General features: G+C 39.6%; 1 protein-coding gene across 1 annotated transcript; it reads left to right on the top strand.

Moving 5' to 3' along the window:
- Positions 1–487: 487 nt before the first annotated feature.
- Positions 488–20,223, top strand: LOC139940946 (probable ATP-dependent RNA helicase DDX41). Its single transcript, XM_071937351.1, has 15 exons — positions 488–647; positions 2,906–2,986; positions 3,777–3,948; positions 4,719–4,854; positions 6,213–6,330; positions 6,967–7,058; positions 8,516–8,669; positions 10,222–10,358; positions 11,881–12,043; positions 12,697–12,900; positions 13,940–14,036; positions 15,380–15,529; positions 16,257–16,328; positions 17,564–17,671; positions 18,703–20,223. The coding sequence occupies exons 1-15, from the start codon at positions 591–593 to the stop codon at positions 18,837–18,839; spliced, it is 1,878 nt and encodes a 625-aa protein (XP_071793452.1). The 5' UTR covers positions 488–590; the 3' UTR covers positions 18,840–20,223.
- Positions 20,224–20,641: the final 418 nt, after the last annotated feature.

The following is a 20,641-nucleotide window of genomic DNA, read 5'->3' as shown; positions in this document are numbered from 1 at the left end:
CAGAATTCGAAAAGCTAAATCACTTATTAAAATTAAAGTCGAGCCCAGTCTTTATCGGAGGTATTAATTGTACCAGAAATTTAATCACGGCCGATGATGATAGCGTTTCCCGCCCGCTTACCCCCCCCCCCGAATTAACTAAAGCGGTTGACAATAAAAGCGTGATGAAAGGGTATAGCACATCCAGTTCAGTGGTGAGCGGTTACTTTTGTATCTATGAAATAATGACACAAAAAATTAACTTTCCCACGTGCAGTATCTTGCCTGTAGAAAGACCAAATAGTTTCCAAGGTCACACATTATTATTTTTGTAAACAAAGTATACTTTCGCATACTTAACTAGGCCAAAGGTCACATAGAAAGCGTGAACTCTCATGGCACTCTCGCTCTCTGCCTTTGTATTACTTGTGATCGACCCCACATATATGTAGTAACAATACGAAAGCTAAACATTTGAGGACAAGGATGTGAGTGATATTTCGTAGTTCATGCGTTGTAAACAACGAGAAAGGCAAGAAAATTACCACATTTCCCTCGTCCCACGCTCTTCGTAAGATCAAATATTTCTTCGAGGACACTTAAATGGAAAAATGAGTTCCTATTACAAAAAGCGAGAGCATTCTTCGGAACGAGCTAAATCGTCAAAGGTATGGCTTTTAGAGTTTTAAGTTAACAGAAGTGATTAAACTTTAATTTGCCCAATTCCCGGACAGTTCGGGACGTACACTTTCTAACGAATTTTTGATACTGATACTAGTGATAGGGCCTAGTTATTTTAATTTCCTCAAAAATTAAGATAGTCATCGGACTTGTCATATTGGATTCCATATTATTTATTGATAAGTTTGTGCCTGTGATGAGAGGATACGTACGACTGCGTTCTCCGTATGCTGTGGTGGTTGGGGACCGGGGGAGGTTTTATTGATCGGGGGGGGGGGGTGTTCATCTCGGAAAAGTTTCCGTATGGTGCCACCGCTTTTTCATTCGATATGAAATAAAATAGTATCTAATTTACCTCAATGAGATATCCCTTTTTGTAAAAATGAGTGAAAAAGTGGTGGCGCCATATGGAAAGTTATCCGTCATCTCGCCCCTAGCCAGCTCACCCCCACAAAGTTCACCCGTGCAGAGTCGCCCCCTCGGTTGTTACAAAGTCATCTGACAATAGTGCCACCCACCAAAACCGCCATTCAGACAAAGTCGTTCCCTGGTAATCATGTTGCCCCGGGCCCTAGCCAATGCAGTTGTCGCCCCTAGCAAAGTAGTTGCGATAACGTAACCCTCCTGCCGACGGCGTAGCCGGAGGTTTACGAGTCGCTTCAATCGAAAAACGGCGAAATATTTTAGTCAACAGATTTGCTCATTTTTTAACCACTTTAAAAAATAATGACACAAATTCTATGAACACGAACGTAGTCCTCAATGTTTAATGAATAAGATTCAAAAACATAATTGAGAAAATATTTTGAAAAAAAAGGACAAAAACTTACCAGATTCTGGGACCGAAACAGTCACAAATTTCCCAGGTTCTATTTTTGAACCTGTCGCTGGTTACCATGCGCAGCCCCAAGCGCTGAACGCAACCGCAGGTACCAGCCGACCGAGCCACAGCCGAGTTTGACTAAACCATTCTGTAAAAGGGGTGTTACAAGGGGTGCTGCAGTGCGGCAGTGCTTTTAGTGAGTGAACAGCGGGCATAGTAAACGGACAGCGCACACGCACTGCCGCGCTGCCTTATAACACCCCTTTTACAGAATGGTTTAGTCTCACAGCAATGAACATCGGGAAGTCACAAAATGGCGAAGCGACAGGTTCAAAATAGAACCTGGGACTGTTTCGCTCCGGGATCTGGTAAGTTTTGTACTTTAGTTCAAAATACTTTCTCAATAGTTTGTTGAATGTTATTCATTAGATATTGAGGATTAAGGTCGTGTTCTTAGAATTTAAGTCATGATTTTCGAAAGGGGAAAAAATTGAGCAAATCGGTTGACTAGCTGTTAAAATTGTACGTGTTTGACCATTTGGCCGTTTTTCGATTGAAGCGACTCGTATCCCTTCGGCTCCGCCGTCGGCAGGAGGGTTACGTTATCGCAACTACTAGCAAAGTTGCCCCAGATTTGATATAGTTTGTTTGGGAAATGGTAACTTTTTAAGGAAGACAATTTATACCATGTATATATATATTTAACAAATGAATATCCTATTTGACAAGCGGATATAGGCCTTTCTTGAAAAATAAATTACATAAATTAATGAAAATTTAGACATCTGCTTCTTCAATAATCTAAAAACAAGGAAATAAAGTAAATATACCATTCTGATTCCTAGCACATACATGATTCCATGAAGTAGGCGGGCGATCCATCAGGGGGCGCCTTTTAAGGGACAACTTTGAGACTGAGAGGGGGGACTTTGTAAGTGAGGGGGCGACATTGGGGACGTTTAGTTGCACAAACACAAGCAAACGTGAACTTAAACGTCAAAAAATTGTGTTGTTTCTAAGTGACATCACCACTTATGGCTTATTTCAAGCTCACATATGACCTCTGCACTGTGTACCTGACGTGGAAAACAGAACATTCACCTATGCTTAAAACATGAGATTTTAACAACAAATTTTCTGTTCATGTTCATGTTTTTACTTGCGTGACGTGCAGCTAAACCTCCCTTTTGCTAGGGGGAAACATTGTAGTTGACGGCTTTGCTTGGGTCTAGTTGACTGGTTTTGGATTTATTTTTTTTAGAAATAAAAAACAAACATGATGCATACGTGATTGTGTTTGTATACACAACTCAGAAAAAAATCATGTACAGTGCTTTCAAACATATCAGTTTATAAGGTTAAAACTAAAATTATAAAGATGATATTGATAAAAAATGTAAAATAAATTACTTATTTTTTCAGCATCGTAAACAAAGTGACAGTGAGTCAGACGAAGAGAGCTATGTACCATACGTACCACTAAAAGAAAGACGCAAACAGGAAGTGAGTGTTCAATCTTCATTCTTCGTTTGGTTTGTTTGGTTTGTGTAGTACATTTTTCAGATTTAACAAAAACTAAAGAAAGTTTGAGAGTTTGATTAAAGAAATGTAGATAACTGGTTATGTAAAGTGGGCTTTTAAGGCAGTGGACACTATTGGTAATTACTCGAAATAATGATCAGCTTAAAACCTCACTTGGTAACGAGTAATGGGGAGAGGTTGATTGTATAAAACATTGTAAGAAAGTGACGTAGTTTTCGAGAAAGAAGTAATTTTCAACAAATTTGATTTTGAGACCTCAAGTTTAGAACTTGAGGTCTCGAAATCAACCATCTAAACGCACACAAGTTCGTGTGACAAGGGTGTTTTTTCTTTCATTATTATCTCGCAACTTCAACGACCAATTGAGCTCAAACTTTCACAGGTTTGTTATTTCATGCATACATTGTATGTTGAGATACACCAAGTGAGAAGACTGGTTTTTGACAATTACCAATAGTGTCCATTGCCTTTAAGAATGTTTTTCAATCAATCTTTATTGAGCAAATGTTTCCATTCATACAGCTTAGTTGAGGTTTGGTTATTTGAGTATATGCTCTGATTATCTTCAGGAGAATGCACCAGTGCACTCCTGAAGACGATCGAAGCATACTGAGCGAAATGTTGAGTTGTCAACCACCAGTTCTCTCCGGAACCAACACCACTCAAAAGAGGTTTTCACATAGTGTTACCGGTTATCTCACCTAATTATACTTCCGCCATGCAAAGTTTCAAATCCTACTTTTTTTTACAGCTTGAGAAAGCGCATAAACTTCTGAACAGACGGATTGCTAAAGGAGTGAGCGAGGGAAACCAGGACCACAAAGACAGCGGCAAGGAAGATGGGGAAGCGGCAGATGATCTCGGTGTTCGAGCTAACGTCAGTTTACTTGATCAACATGCTGAACTCAAGAAAAAAGCTGAAAGTAAGACCAAGGGGAAACTTTGTTAATTCATGGCGGCAGCGTGCTTGGTTTAGGACTTCGGCTCGGAATTATGTCTACAATAAAAACAAACATTTCTGCTACTACACGGGATCTTGAAGAATAGTGTTACATAAATTGCAGGGTTCAAATTTTATACTCGACCACTGGCTCGAGGCCAGTGATGTCAGTGCGGAGCCAGTAGACACAAGACAAGTCCGGTGGTCTTCTTTTTTTTCAATTCAACATCTTCGTCTCACAAGGATGATGATCAAATATTGAGTTTGAGGCTCACAAATATCTTTCAATCCTGCTGAGTATCACCCATAAAACAGAAGAGATAAAACTTGTCTTACTGTTTGTTGAAATTAAATTTAGGTTTAAACAAGGAATTGACTAGAGTGGGATTCGAACCAACAACCTCTGGATTAACTTGCCGGCGCTCTACCAACTGAGCTATCTAGCCCTATGTTGGTGGTGTCCCTATTTTGTCAAGTTCTTTGTTCGAGGGTGCCAGTCAGAAGCCATACAACCGTTAACTGCCATGTAGCCAGGGATACAATCTGGGAAGCGGCAGCCGGGGGATCACCTTAAGGGAATGCGACTTTTTGTTTCAGATATCAATATAAACCACTGTTTGTTAAAATGAAACAGTTTACATGTATATGATAAAACTGCGTTCTCCTCATTTGTATTCTTGTCTCTTGATTAGTATAATAATAATAATAATGATAGTAATAATAATAATAATAATAATTGATTCAATGATGCAGGTATCAAGGTGAATCAATTAGACAAACAGCTAGAGGAGGAGCAGAAGATTCTACAAAGTATTCAAGAGCAGCGTGCCCTGATGACAGTTAAGGAATTGGCTAAAGGAATTACATACACACAGGCCCTCAAGACAGGGTATGTACCTCCTCAGAGTACCTCATTCTTAGTGCACCTTTCCCAACCCACTCACACAACACAGACCATTAAGTCAGTTTAGGCACCTCCCCCAAAAACCCTTTTTTTTTTTTTTTTTTATTTTTTAACAGTGGGCTTGGTGGTTTTTTAACTGGGGGGGTGGGTATTAGGGGACATTCTTTGTGGCAGGACAGCCTTGTAGAGGTGCTGGTCACCTGTTCGTCCTCGCCACTCACTAAATTTGGTATTTTTTGCTATTTTGCTTCTTTGTCTCTTTATGTATCGATTTGTATATTCATATTTTTATGCCAGTGTAAAGTCTAATAAAACTAAAACTAAAACTAACCCACTCCCACAAAACAGACCCACAAGTCAGTTTATGTACCTCCCAACAAATATCCCATTCCTCCCAAACCCACTCACAGGCCCTCAAGATATGTATGTACCTCCTCAAAGTACCCCATCCTTAGTGCACCTTCCCCAACCCACTCACACAACACAGACCCTCAAGCCAGTTTAGGTATTTATGTACCTCCAAAATTTACCCCTTTTTTACCTTACCTCTCCCAAACCCACTCACACAAAACAGACCCTCAATTCAGTTTAGGTACCTCCCCAAAATACTCCATTCCTCCAAAACCCACTCACATAACACAGATAATCAAGTCAGTTTAGGTACCTCCAAAATTGACCTCCTCTTTACCTTACCCCTCCCCAACCCACTCAAACAAGTCAGTTTAGGTACATGTACCTCCCAAAAAATACCCCATTCCTCCAAAACCCGCTCACACAAAACACACCCTAAAGTCAGTTTAGGTACCTCCAAATTTGACCCCATGTTTACCTTACCCCTCCCCAACCCACTCACACAACACAGACCCTCAAGTCAGTTAAGGTACCCTCCCCCAAAATACCCCTTTCCTCATGCACAGGTGAGAAGAAGCAGAAAGTCTGGTTTTACGTTCAAACACCCTGATAGGAGCTGCTGAGCACGAAAATTTGCTTAGCATGAAATTTCTTCTTTGATAAAAACAGGATTACCAACAAAATTTCCATTTGTTGCATATTGCTTGTTACTGGTACTCAAATGTTGTTTGCTTATCCTGGAAATCACGTGGGAATTCGGGTGGTAATCCTGTTCTTATCAAGGAAGAAATTTAGTGCTTAACAATTGTTTGTGCTTACTTGTAGCAGCTCTGTGAAATTGGGCCCAGGTCAGACACACTGGTGGCACATTTACCATGAATGTAGCTGTAGAAAAGACAGGGGCTGGCTACAGACCTATACGATGAGAAAGAGGTTATAACCTTGAACCCAATCCAAGCTTTATCGAGATTGTTGTTTGTTTTTGTTTACAGATGGTTAGCTCCCAGGTGTATTCTTCACATGGGAGAAGCGAGACATGACAGAGTACGCAAGAAACTTCATATCATCGTTGAGGGCGATGTAGTACCACCACCTATAAAACATTTTAGGGTCAGTTATCTTCTTTTCCCCTTTTCCTAATATTCTTAAAATTCAAGTCCAATTCAGTAGTTGTAGAGCTACATGTATAGGCAGTTCGACTTCTATATTTTAGGCTGAGTTTCAGAACCACTGCAACTCTATAGGGTGTCGTGGCCGAGCGGATAAGAGCACTGAACTCAAGCTCTGGTGCTTCTGTTCAGCACAGTGTGGGTTCGAATCCCGGGCGTGACACTTGGGTCCCTGAGCAAGACACTTAACTATAACTGCTTCTCTCCACCCAGGGGTAAATGGGTACCTGTGAGGGCAGCGATGGTTCTTGTGATTGATTTAGCCGAGTAGCGCATATTAATGTTGCACAGGCTGCATACTCCCCACCAGGGAGCTGAGATGGTTTATTAGGAGTGATTTAAGGCCCAGTGACCAGGGGTAATAATGTGAAGCGCTCCGGGTGTGAAAAGCGCTTTATAAAAACGGGTTATTATTAAATCATAGCGAAATTTGTGTGAGTGATCCTCTGCACATCAAGACAGAACCAATTACATACATGTAGGATAAAACTCAACAATCCCAACCTCACTTTTCTTATATACTTCACTGATTTATTATAAATTCTTATTTCAATTTGTTAATTTAATTTCCCCTTAGGAGATGAAGTTCCCCAAGTCCATCATTTATGGCCTCAAGAAGAAGGGGATCATGCATCCCACCCCTATCCAAATACAGGGAATTCCAGTTGTGTAAGTATAACTTCACCCCGTGTATTTATAAGTAGTAGCTCCCCCAGCAGAAAGATTTTGAATGAGTTATTTTTAAAGACAGTGGACACTATTGGTAGTTGTCAAAGACCAGTCTTCTCACTTGCTGTATCTCAACATATGCACAAAATTACAAACCTGTGAAAATTTGAGCTCAATTGGTCATCAAAGTTGGGAGATAATAATGAAAGAAAAAACACCCTTGTCACATACAGTTGTGCGCTTTCAGATGCTTGATTTCGAGACCTCAAATTCTAAATCTGAGGTCTCGAAATCAAATTTGTGGAAAATTATTTCTTTCTCGAAAACAACGTCACTTCAGAGGGAGCCGTTTCTCACAATGTTTTATACTATCAACCTCTCCCCATTACTCATTACCAAGTAATGTTTTGTGCTAATAATGATTTTGAGTAATTACCGATAGTGTCCACTGCCTTTATAAGATTAAAATGTTGTGAAGTGGTTGTTTGGTTTGGTTCTGGGTGTTTGGCTTAGGGCAGGGGTAGTCTTCTTCACCACTTACCACTGGAAGATGTATTTACAAGTAAACAAATTGCCAGACACGCAAAGTCTGAAAGACACATTTAAAAAAAGAGGGACAAAGGGTGGTAGAATTTCATGCTCCAAATCTCCCTCTTTTTTTTTAGGGGGGGGGGCGGTTTACTGTGTAATTTCAAATTGCAGACCTTTTTCTTACTGTTGGACTAAGGATATGAATGATCATTAGGCTGCCACTATTGTATTCGGCATGGGAGGTACCAGCATACCATGGTTGATTAATGGCCATGGCTTGTGGCTGAGGTTTGGCTGATTATCGATGAACAAAAGTCATAGTTTCATTGTGACAAGGATTGTGTATTCCTTTTAGGGATTATTCTTCCTGCATGGACAAAGCCTCTCCCGATTTCTGGCGATATCTCAAAAACGCAACCACTTTTTGAAATGAAATTGTACACATGTTAGTTTTATTGTACATTTATATCTACATTTATTGAGATTAAAGGGAAGGTACATGTTTGGTAATTACTCAAAACAAATATTAACTTGAAAACTGACTTGGTAACGAGCAATGGGGAGCTGTTGATAGTATAAAACATTGTGGGAAATGACTCCCTCTGAAGTAACGTAGTTTTTGATGAAGAGGTAGTTTCTCACTAAAATAATAAAAAGACTTCTAGCTAGAAGTCTTTTAGTCCTATCTGAAAGCACACAAATTCGTCCAACAAGGGTGTTTTTTCTTTTCATCATTTTCTCACAACTCCGATGACCAATTAAGCTCAAATTTTCACAGGCTTGTTATTTTATGCGTATGATTGGATACACCAAGTGAGGACACTGGTCTTTGACAAGTACCTTCCCTTTTTAAAAACAATCAATCCATTCAACAAGCAAAAGGAATACTTTGCCTTTAACAGTGTTTCTCTCTCACTTTGTTACAGACTGTCTGGTAGGGACATGATCGGTATTGCCTTCACTGGATCAGGAAAGACCCTCGTCTTCACGCTGCCACTGATCATGTTCTGCATGGAACAGGAGAAGAAAATGCCGTTCATAAAGAACGAGGGTCCTTATGGACTCATAGTCTGTCCATCGGTATGTATAACAAATTAAAAAAAAATATGATGCAAGTTCGCCCAAAACAACGCTAAGAAAACATAGAAATGCAGAAACTCAGTGGAGCTAAAGGTAGAAATTGATATTCCTCTTTTAAAAGTTGGCAGATCATAGGTTGAAGGGAAGCAGGCACCAGGCAAGGAGTTCCAAAGTAATAATAATTATATAACATCAAAGTCTTCATAGCCCACATGTTTGCCAACAAGGTACTCAAGGCGCTCAGTATACATTTATACAGAAGAGAGGTTATTGAAAGTTATGAATTCTGAGACCCAATTATGTAGCACCTTATAAGGGTTTACATGGTGCTGTGGCGCATTTAGCAGCCACAGCCAGGAACACCGGGGCGAACCCCTTCTCTTTTTGATAAGTGCACTGGGTTCCTTTACATGCGTTACACAACACATGGAACCATTGGTTATACGTCCCATCCGAAGGACGAAGCAATGGTTAAGTGTCTTGCTTAAGGACACAAGTGACACGGCTGGGGATTCGAACCCACACTCTGCTGATCAGAAACACCAGAGTTTATATCTGGTGCTCTATTAATCGCTGGTTTATCTTTACCCAAGTGTAACAAGATTTCAATTTCACTGTTAAGCTCAATTTTGTACAGGGCTCCTTCCAAAGTACTCTAGGTTTTCCCGGTGTTCATGGTCTGTCCAGCAGCAAAATTGTGCCATAGTACCTTGTAAAACATTACATGGTGCTATAAAAAGGAATTTGTTTCAAAAGCGTAGGCCCACATCTTGCAGGAAATACTGAATGTAACAGCGAAGCTTGACATTTTGCAGTATACTTCCTCATTGAGGAATTTGCCAAATAAGAAGGAAATACTTGTGTTAGATTCTAGTGTTTTGCGTTGGCATTGGTGTCTAATTGCTAGTGGGTAAAGCACTCGCTTCTCTCCAATATGGCCCTGGTTCAATTCCTAGCTGAGGCCACATGTGAATAGAGCTGTGCCTTGGTTCTCTCCTATGCCATGCCTCCTTTTTTTTGGGGGGGGGGGGGGTGGGGGGGGGGGTCCTTTGGTTTTCCTACCTCTGAAAAAAATCAAAAACTTACCATCTGTGGCTGTGCTCCATGGTCATAAATGGGTCTATGTGGTTGTGAAAAGTGCCCTTGCATGCCTAGGCTCGAACACACTGAAGCCACATCCCTTGAAAATTTGTTTTTTGGTAAGGATGATTAGCCTCCCGAATTACTGTAGGGTTATATAATAGATGTTAAATTTGCATCGGGATAAATAACATATTAATTTTGGTTTTTATCCACACAACGATGTGTGTTAGGACTGTATACTCAGTACTTTCCCTAGTCCTGTGAAAAAAGGAGTAATATGCTTGTGATATTTTTTTCACAGGACTCGGGGAAAGTACTGAGTATACAGTGCTAACGCACATCGCTGTAAGAGTAGAAACCAAAATTTATTACATTACTATAGGATTGTTTAAACAGAAAAATGCAATCAAAGATTTGTAAAGTTTATGTGTGCAACTCGTCTTGATGTTTATTTGTTACATTTTTGTAGCGAGAGTTGGCCAAGCAGACCCACGATGGGTTCCTGTACTTCTCCAAGTGTCTGGAAGCTGAAGGGTTACCATCTCTGCGTAGTATGTTGTGTATTGGCGGGATACCATCAAAGGAACAGATGCAGCTCCTACAGAAGTAAGTCAAGTGATCATTGACTCTTGGATTTTTTCTATTAAGACTTAAAGACATGGACACTATTGGTAATTGTCAAAGACTAGTCTTCAGAGTTGGTGTATCTCAACATATGCATAAAATAACAAACCTGTGAAAATTTTAGCTCATTCAGTCGTTGAAGTTGTGAGATAATAAAGAAAGAAAAAAACACCCTTGTCACATGAAGTTGTGTGCTTTCTGATGCTTGATTTCGAGACCTCAAATTCTAAACTTGAGGTCTCGAAATCAAATTTGTGGAAAATTACTTCTTTCTCGAAAACTACGTCACTTCAGAGGGAGCTGTTTCTCACAATGTTTTATACTATCAACCTCTCCCCGTTACTCGTATTCAAGAAAGATGATAATTAGTTAGGGTTATATATTGGTACATACTTCAATACTAAAAAACTAATGGCCATAAAAACTAGCGTGGTGAGAAGCACTGCAGCTCTTGAAAGTGTGATCTATTTTGAAAAAAAAATTTGAATCTGAGAAATGCTTTATGTTTGATTCGTTTATCAGTTTTTTGAGCATTGATGTCTAATTCCTCCATGCTGCGTCCAGAAATACGATTGTACCCGTTGTCACCTCGCTAAATGTGGGTGGAATAGACATTTGTTATTGTTTCCTTTAGAAAGGAGACGCTGTATTTAGCTGAAACATTAACATAAGACTTTTACAGATATGATATTCTTCCTACTGAAGTCTGATTTCTGGTTTTGGTTTGCCTTTGGAAAAGTCTTAAAAGCTGTGATTAAATGGCCTAAATTGTCAATTAAAGCCTACCCCATGTGTACATGTAGGTCAGCCCTTGGGATCGAAAAATTGCATCACATCATGGTAGCCACGCCCACATGGCACACCCAGTAGCCACACCCATCTTTAACCACATGTTTCTGTTGCCCATCTTGCAGAGGTGTCCCCATTATGGTAGCCATGCCCTGCGGCAACACCCATCTTTAACCACAAGTTTTTATTACTCATCTTGCAGAGGTGTTCACATCATGATATAGCCACACTCAGTAGCCACACCCATCTTTAACCACATGTTTTTATCTCTCATCTTGCAGAGGTGTTCACATCATGGTAGCCACGCCCAACAGCCACACACATCTTTAAACACAAGTTTTTTGTTTCCCATCTTGCAGAGATTTTTGAAGCGCTTTGATATGCATGAAGCACTGTTTAAAAATCGATTATTATTATTCACATTATGGTAGCAACGCCCAGTAGCCATACCCCTCTTTAACCATATGTTTTTATAACTAATCTTTCAGAGGTGTTCACATTTTGGTAGCCACGCCCTGTAGCCACACCCATCTTTAACCTATGTTTCTATTTCTCATCTTGCAGAGGTGTTCACATTATGGTAGCCTCACCATGTAACCACACCCATCTTTAACCATATGTTTGTATTTCTCATTTTGCAGAGGTAATCACATCATGGTAGCCACGCCCTGTAGCCACACCCATCTTTAAATGTGTTTTATTTCTCATATTTCAGAGGTGTTCACATCATGGTAGCCACGCCGGGTAGATTAATCCACATGCTAAACAGGAAGAATTTCAATCTGTCTGTTTGTCGTTATCTCTGTCTGGATGAGGCTGATCGAATGATTGATCTTGGATTTGAAGAGGATATCAGGACCATTCTCACCTACTTCAAGGTTAGTGTTTAGGAATCTAAAAAGTTTTATTTTTCCCCTGATCATTTTTTATTTCAGCATGGCAGACTTCAGTAGTTGCTGAAGAAATTTGAGGTCATTAACAAGGTTCTGTATCATGCTCTCCATAATAATAATAATAATGACTAGTTCTTATGTAGTGCATTTTAGAATTACTTTCTTAATTACCTGGTGGGGAAATACAGCTCGAGCTGCCAGGGTGCTCCAAAGTAGTCCTACTCCAAAGGCTTTTTCATACTTTATTTAAACCTCGATCCTCACAGGTACAAATTTAAACCCTTGGTGAACCATCAATCACAGCTGGCATGCCAACTTTTTTTTGCCAACATTATGGTTTTATGTTTCTTGGGGAGGGAGTTGCTAATTGATGTGCATCGATGTGCTTTACATTCGTGCCCTGGTCAATGCCAATAACATTCCTTTAATATTTCTCAGCTCCCTAGGGAGTATGCAACCTGGGCAACGGTACCGCTCCAACCTCTACTCTCGCAGGTACCCATTTATACCCCTGGGTGAAGAGAAGCAACTATAGTAAAGTATCTTTCTCAAGATGAACGGGTTACAAACCAAAACTCCAATGACTGATCTACCAGAACTTTAATTTGATGCTCAGTTATTAATTATTAAATGTACAGGGCCAAAGACAGACGCTTCTCTTCAGCGCCACCATGCCCAAGAAGATCCAGAACTTTGCCAAGAGCGCCCTCGTTATGCCCATAACAGTCAACGTTGGTCGTGCTGGTGCGGCTAGCTTGGATGTCATCCAGGAAGTGGAGTATGTCAAACAAGAAGCCAAGATGGTGTATCTTCTGGAATGCCTGCAGAAGACTCCCCCACCGGTAAGACTCAACTGCTGGGAATATTTTGCAAGAAACTTTATTTTAAACAATTTGTTTTCTTCTTTTTTGGGATTTTTGGGATTCGAACCAACGACTTCCGGATTAACATGCCGTCGCTTTACCAACTGAGCTATCTAGCCTTATGTTGGCGGTGTCTAGTTTGCTAATGTCTTTGTTCGGGGGTTGGGCTAGACCATTTAAAAAATTTACTTTGATTCCTTATATTGATATTTAAAAAAAAAAAATCTTGGCATTCGGAAAATAATTTGTACAAATGATCGGTGTAAGGGCAGAAACTAGCTTATATTTTTTTTATACCGGATGCAAAACCAAATAGTTGCCTTTCCTGCTGCTAACCAATAGACCTATTTCCATGTGCCCTCCATGTTGGTACTGTACCTTGTACCAAACAACAGCAATGAGTGCTAATATTTCTTGTACACAAAGGAGCCAGACTACTCCTCCTTCCAGCCTCGGTTTGGTTACATTGTTTTGAATGGGAGAAAAATCAAGATGGCCGCACCATGATAAAGGTCTATAGGATCCGAACTGCCGCTTGGCACTGGTGTAGCTCTGTGGTCTAGTGGTCATGGTGGTAAGACATCTGCTTTTGCAAATGCAAAGGTCATGGCTTTGAATCTCACCCGAGTGATTTGCCAGTGGATTTTTTTCACAGAACTCGGGGAAAGTACTCGGTATACAGTGCTTTATATTCTTTATCCCTGATGCAAAACTTATTTCTAGGAAACTTTATGTTATTGGATGCACATCAGAACAATAAAGCAGAATATAATCAAGAGGTGAAATTTTGACAGTTCCATTTCACTCAGCTTTGCCTTGTGAAATGGAAAAGTTGAGATTTCAAGGAGTGATTATAATTCATGTGATGTTTAATCTTGTCCAATTTGTTATAGTTAGATTCTCTTAGTCATGTTAGTATTCTGATTAAGTTTGCTTTTCCGAGAGTCCTTGGCTTCATAAAAAGATACAAAAATTCAAATGTTTTTTTTTCAAATTTTGTTATTTTATTTGAATGTAGGTGTTGATCTTTGCAGAGAAGAAAGCTGATGTGGATGACATCCATGAATATTTATTGTTGAAAGGAGTGGAAGCTGTGGCCATCCATGGAGGCAAAGGTAACTATCAGGAAAAATGTGGTTTCCATCCCCTAGTGGTTACCATTTAAAGGTGGAAGGCCTATGTTAAAAATGTAAACAAACTGGCCACTGCCATTTCCTTATGGTCGAGTTGACATGACATGACTAGAGTCGCACTCCAACTGCAGTGCACATGTGCTATGTACATGTTAATTTATTATTTATTTTATTTTATTAAAACCACAAATCGTGGCCCAAGGGCCAAATTGCATATGACTGTACTGATAAAAGTTTTAACATATAGCAAAATTATCAAAACAACTACTTAAACTAATTTTGATTTATTTAAAATGTTAATAAAATAAGGGACTGGACTGTTTTTCAAATGGGATGTTCTAATGTAAGTTATGAACCAACTGCTACCTAAAAATTGATCCTTGTAAATATTAGTGAATCGTTGAGGAAGACACTCATTGAATTTCTTTACATCCCTGTGGAGACATCTTTTGTTTTTTCCTTTGTCCCTTTAGCTAAGCACCTACCATAGACTTTATACACCAAATTCCTTGAGGAGCACCCCACTCTTTGGAATTCCCCTGTTGACCCCAATTCACCTAATTATTATTAACAAATTCTTATATAGCGCATTTCACAATAAACCGTATCAATGCGCTTTACATTAGTGCCCTGGTCATAGGGCCAATAAACAACCCTTTAATCTTTCTCAGCTCCCATTAGGGAGTATACAGCCCCGAGCTGCCGTGGCGCTCCGAAAGCTTTTCATTCACAATATCAACCTCTACCCTCACAGGTACCCATTTATACCACTGGGTGAAGAGAAGCAATTATAGTAAAGTATCTTGCTCAAGGACACAAGTGTCACGACCGGGATTCGAACCCACACTCCGGTGAATTAGCACCAGAACTTGAATTCAATGCTCTTAACCACTCGGCAGTGACACTCTACATGTCATCATCAAAATAATCTTGGCTGTTATGGTGGTTAAACACACTGTGCGTTATTCAGTGAAGTGTGTTATTCAGTGAAGTGCGTTATTCAGTGAAGTCGCATTTTAGGGGATATTGACAACCAAAATGGTGAGCATGGCACAGTTGCAGCGTGTGATGTGCGTGCAAGGCGTCAATAGAGACCTTTGTTGTTCCTTTTTTTTTTCTTCTGGTCTTAAAAAGGTAATGAAAAATTAACTCACTTAATTCGCATAAAAAGTACAAATTATTAAGATTTGTCTTTGTACAAAACCTTGCACAGCTCGCACCTCAAGAATGGTGGTGCTGCTTTGGGACTTGTGCGAATGGACTTGCCCGTACAAAGCTTTATAACGTTAAGTTCTGACATTTGTCTTTTCTTCAAACTTCCTCAGATCAGGAGGAGAGAACACGCTCAGTAGAGCAGTTTCGTCAGAAGGAGAAGGATGTCTTAGTGGCTACAGACGTTGCTTCTAAAGGTCTTGACTTCCCCGATATTCAACACGTTATTAATTATGATATGCCAGAAGACATCGAGAACTATGGTGAGATATTAAACCTTATATATCTTATATAGGGCGCATACGATTAGCTTCCCTGTGTCGACCCCGCGATGCTCACCCGGGTGAGCCCCTGACAAGAGCTAATCGGACGATCACTCACCCTCTCGTGGTGGCGTCATGCGCCTCTGGCCAGCCGCAAGTGACCCGTTCCACAAGCAGGGCACTTATGGCTGACCCGGGTGAGCCCCTGGAAATACGTCAAAGCTATTTGAACGGACCGGGGGCAGACCGGGTTCGACCCAGGGAAGTTTATCGAACGCACCCTTTGTTGAAACCAACAGTTTGTTTCAGAAACACCCCAAACCATTTAGAGATTAACATTACATGGTGTTACTGCAAACCTTATTTCCACCATGCTAAGTTTAAAATCCTACTTAAGATCTGAATTCGCAGTATAAAATCCATTGGGCACATACCCTTGTGGCTTGTCAACCAGAGGCGTGTGTACCAGTCACCTCAGCTATTTTCTTTGTTCTTGGGGTTGAATGCTCTACTGGTGAGTTTTTGATCCCCTGCTTAAGTGGGATACCCGGCAACCATTGTAAATTTGTAGTAACCAAATAAATTATCTGAACAAGGATTTTGTGCCTGCATGAACTAGGTTTAGGTTGGTCAGTATGATTTCAGTATGGTAGGAGAATCCCAACCCTTACATACATGTAATAGTTAATTTTAGCACTCATGTCTTATTCATTTTTTCTCCTTCTAGTTCATAGAATTGGAAGAACTGGTCGCTGTGGCAAGACAGGTATTGCGACCACCTTCATCAATAAATCATGCGGTGAGTTTCTTTGGTTCAAATCCTTCAAGATTATTGGTAAATTATTTAAATGGATAACTTGAATTTGCTTAAAGACTTTTTTAATGATTTTTTTTTTCTTTGAATAAACTTTTACAGATGATACAAGCTAACTATTTATTTTTTTAAACCATGCCCAAAATACATGTAAGAGCAAGTTCGAGTGGGCACAAATAGCCAACCCGTGGTTGTCTACTGACCAGCAACAAACATGCGCAGTGACGTACTCATTCGAACGGTGGAAGGGGGATAACACCAATTAATCGTTGAGGTACCTAAAGAGTAGGGTTGTAACTGTCTCTACCTACCACTCAGTGGTCTAGTTGGAAATGCAGCTGCTCTATCTATGACAAGAATGGCAAAGGTCGTGTGTTCCAGGACTCGGGGAAAAGACTGAGTTTACACTATTGGTAATTGTCAAAGACTAGCCTTCACACTTGGTGTTTCTCAACATATGCATAAAATAACAAACCTTTGAAAATTTGAGCTCAATCGGTCATCAAACTTGCGAGATAATAATGAAAGAAAAAAACACCCTTGTCACACGAAGTTGTGTGCGTTTAGATGGTTGATTTCAAGACCTCAAAATCTAAATCTGAGGTCTCAAAATCAAATTCGTGGAAAATTACTTCTTTATCGAAAACTATGACACTTCAGATGGAGCCGTTTCTCACAGTGTTTTATACTATCAACCTCTCCCCATTACTCATCACCAAGAAAGGTTTTATGGTAATAATTATTTTTTGAGTAATTACCAATAGTGTCCACTGCCTTTAAAAGCACTGGTTACTATTGGTAATTGCTCAACATAATTGTGATCATAAAAACTTACTTGTTAGCGATCAATGGAGAGATGTTGATAGTATAAAACATTGTGAGAAACAGCTCTCTCTGAAGTAACGTAGTTTTCGAGAAAGAAGTAATTTTCCACTAAAATATTCTAATGTGATTTCGAGACCTCAAAATTCCCAAAATCAAGCATCTGAAAGCACACAACTTCGTCTGACAAGGGTGTTGTTTCTTCAACTATTATCTTGCAACTTCGACGGCCAATTGAGTTCAAATTTTCACAGGTTTGTTTTTTTTGTGCATATGTTGAGATACACCAAGTGATAAGACTGGTCTTTGACAATTACCAATAGTGTCCACTGTCTTTAACATACATCAGGGTATGAGTAAAACCAAATAATATTGATTGATTTTGTTGTCTTCTTCAGAGGAGTCAGTCTTATTGGATCTGAAGCATTTGCTTCTGGAGGCAAAGCAGAGAGTTCCTCCAGTTTTGGTTGCACTAGGAGGCAATGAAGAAATGCTCAACATGGGAGGTAAGTGTCGTTTGCAAAAAACTACCTGCAACTTTGTTTTGTTTTTGTGGAACCAATTAACATCTGTATTTTTAAAATGTATAATTATGATAAAGACTTGTAATGCGCACATATCCACCCTGCCAGGTGTTCAAGGCGCAATAACACAAAAACAAAACGAAAGGAAAAAAATACAACAAAAATCATCCTTGAAAACCTGTGGTATAAGATAAGTTTTGAGAAGAGTTTTGAATTTTGTGGTACAAAGACAAGATCGAAGATTAAGTGGTAGAGAGTTCCAGATGCGTGGGGCGGCTTAAGAAAAAGACCTGTCGCCCCATGAGTGTTGGGACTTGGGTTCAATGAGAAGAAACATGGAACTTGATCGAAGGTTCCTTGATGGAGTGTAAACTTGAAGTAATTCAGAAATATAGTGGGGAGCCTTGCGTAAAGTGCTTTGTGGGCAATGAGCATTATACTGAATATGATTCACTGAGAGAGTGTTGTCCCTTCTTGTGGTATTATCTTTTGGAGTCATAAATCAGAGAACTGTAATTTTCCCTTGTATAGCATAGCAAAATGCTGTGCAAAATAGGTCAGTTGGTACTCAAAAATAATCAATTGGCATAACATATTTCAGTCCATATATTTTGCTATGCAAAATTGGTGGACGAAACCGTTCCCTGTTAATGATAATGATCAGGGCCCAATTTCATGGCTCTGCTTACCGCCGAATTCTGCGCTTACGATGAAGATTCCCCGCTTACGTGCAAGCGCCAAATTTCTGCGCTAGCCTTGTAAACGTAGAATGCCTAGTAATGTGGAGTACGCACACGCAGAATCCAAAATTCGCTGCTAACCCGTGAAATATGCTTGCCGTAAGCACAGAATTCCCTGCTTCCGTAAGCGCCGATTCTGTGCTTACGGTAAGCAGAGCCACGAAATTGGGCCCAGGACTCTCCACGGATTAATACCCACCACATTACGGTTATTTATCAAGTTTAATTATTCACCTTCTAAATGGAATGTATTTATTATTTGGTCTTCCTTAGATGAGCGTGGATGTTCTTTCTGTGGTGGACTGGGTCATCGTATCACAGAGTGTCCTAAACTAGAAGCTCTACAGACCAAGCAAGCAAGCACCATTGGCCGCAAAGACTACCTTGCTAACAGTGCTGCTGACTGGTAGATGCAACTCAAAGTCGCAAACATTGTAGTTCCTTATTGTTTGAACGTGACGTTAGGAGGGAAAACGTCCGTGCCCATGCGTGGTATTATTTTTCAGAACTTTTTGGAGCATCTGAAGTAATTGTTTTCCTTTGAAAATATCTGTGCCCCAATCAAACCCAGAGTTGACAAAGGCAAGTATACTGTATCTGCCATAGAATGCTCGGAGTTGCCTCCCGTTGAGCTGAATACTATGATATGTAATGGTGGCAGCCTGGCCAATCTTGTATGAAACTTTTGTATAATGGTCTGGAATCGGGGATTAATTAATAACCCCTTAAAAGGGATATTACGAGCATGAATGTCAGTACCTTCTGTCCCTCTTTGAACGTGTGAAATGAAGCGTCAGCAGGATAGGGTGCATGTCTGTGTATGCCTGAGTGGATATTCTTGTCAGCTGTCTAACTGACTGCGCAAAATTGAAGGCGCTCAGGCGTCAAGACGTCATATGACATAAAGTGGTTAAAGGGGGATGTCTTTATGATACATGTACGCCTGTGGCTGTTAAAGATGTACAACCTTTTACCCTGTTACTGCATACATCCATACCAAGTATTTATTATCATAACACTTCAAATTAAAGAGAATGGAAAATTAACATTTCAATTTTGTGATGTAGTCAGATTCCAATAGATACAGTGCTCACACGTGAGTGGGTGAAAAAGTCTCTGACCTCGTGTTGAAATGGCAAAAAATGTCCATTGTTTTTGATACCCTTTCAGTGCAAAATTATCTGATGACATATCTTTAAAAAAAAATGGGTCTCTTCATTTTTGGAATGTAAAAAAATCTATTAGTTGTTGACATCCAATGATGTCATGTTTTAATTTAAATTTTGCTATGAAAAAAAGCAGTTATGAACCAGTGAACCACAACATTCCTGTACAAAATGGTGATGCACACCTTTTTAACATGAGGTCAGAGACGTGTAATTTATTTTCATCATTCTTGCATTTTTCCTTTGTCTTAATTGAATGGGCCTGTCCAACAGCAACAACTGTTTATTAAAGACACTGTACACCTATGGATTGTCATAGACCATTCTTCGTCTCTCAACATATGCACAAAATAACAAACCTGTGAACTGGTCGTCGACAGTGGACACTATGGTAATTGTCAAAGACCAGTCTAAGTCTTCTCACTTGGTGTATCTCAACATGCATAAAATATCTCAATATTGGTTGTCTCATGTTATATTATGACTTCGTAGTCAATCTTCAAGGCTTGTATCTTAAGACAAAATTCGCCCAAATATTTCCCCTACCTGTACTTCTATTATGCCTGCTTTTGCAAGTTGAGTTGTAACTAGAAATGTTTATACTTTAAGTCAAACTGTAAATAAATCCTTTTTGTCTACAAAAAATCAACTGAAAAATTTTCATTGTCATGTTGTTATCCGTATTCGATTGCGTGTTTTAAGTTCCTGTAGGCCTACTGCAAAAAAAAATGATTAAAATAATAATACATCACCCAAGAAAAACATCCATTTAAAAAAAACAATACAAGAACAAGTTTACCTTATAAAAAAAATGGGTCAAGTAGTAGAGATCAAGTTGATGACACTCAAGTCGGTATAGTGGAGGCTTGCCTCGGATCGCCTTCCACCTTTTTGGACCCTGGTTAAAGCCATTATACACTTTCGGAACAGAAAAATAGATAAAAGTTCACAGATTTACAAATAACTTACATGGTTTACAGAAGGTAATGGTAAAGGACTTCTCTTGAAATATTGTTCCATGAAATGCTTTACTTTTTGGTAAAACA

The sequence above is a fragment of the Asterias amurensis genome, chromosome 8, assembly GCF_032118995.1.
Source record: "Asterias amurensis chromosome 8, ASM3211899v1".
NCBI lineage: Eukaryota > Metazoa > Echinodermata > Asteroidea > Forcipulatida > Asteriidae > Asterias > Asterias amurensis.
Note: the sequence above shows the minus strand (reverse complement) of the source record. Positions and strands in the feature narration are given on the sequence as shown.

Excerpts from the sequence above, each read along its gene's own strand:
- LOC139940946 (XM_071937351.1), top strand. The coding sequence starts at position 591 with ATGAGTTCCTATTACAAAAAGCGAGAGCATTCTTCGGAACGAGCTAAA. Across the intron at positions 648-2,905 it reads AACGAGCTAAATCGTCAAAG|CATCGTAAACAAAGTGACAG; the intron begins GTATGGCTTTTA and ends TTATTTTTTCAG. Across the intron at positions 17,672-18,702 it reads AGAAATGCTCAACATGGGAG|ATGAGCGTGGATGTTCTTTC; the intron begins GTAAGTGTCGTT and ends GGTCTTCCTTAG.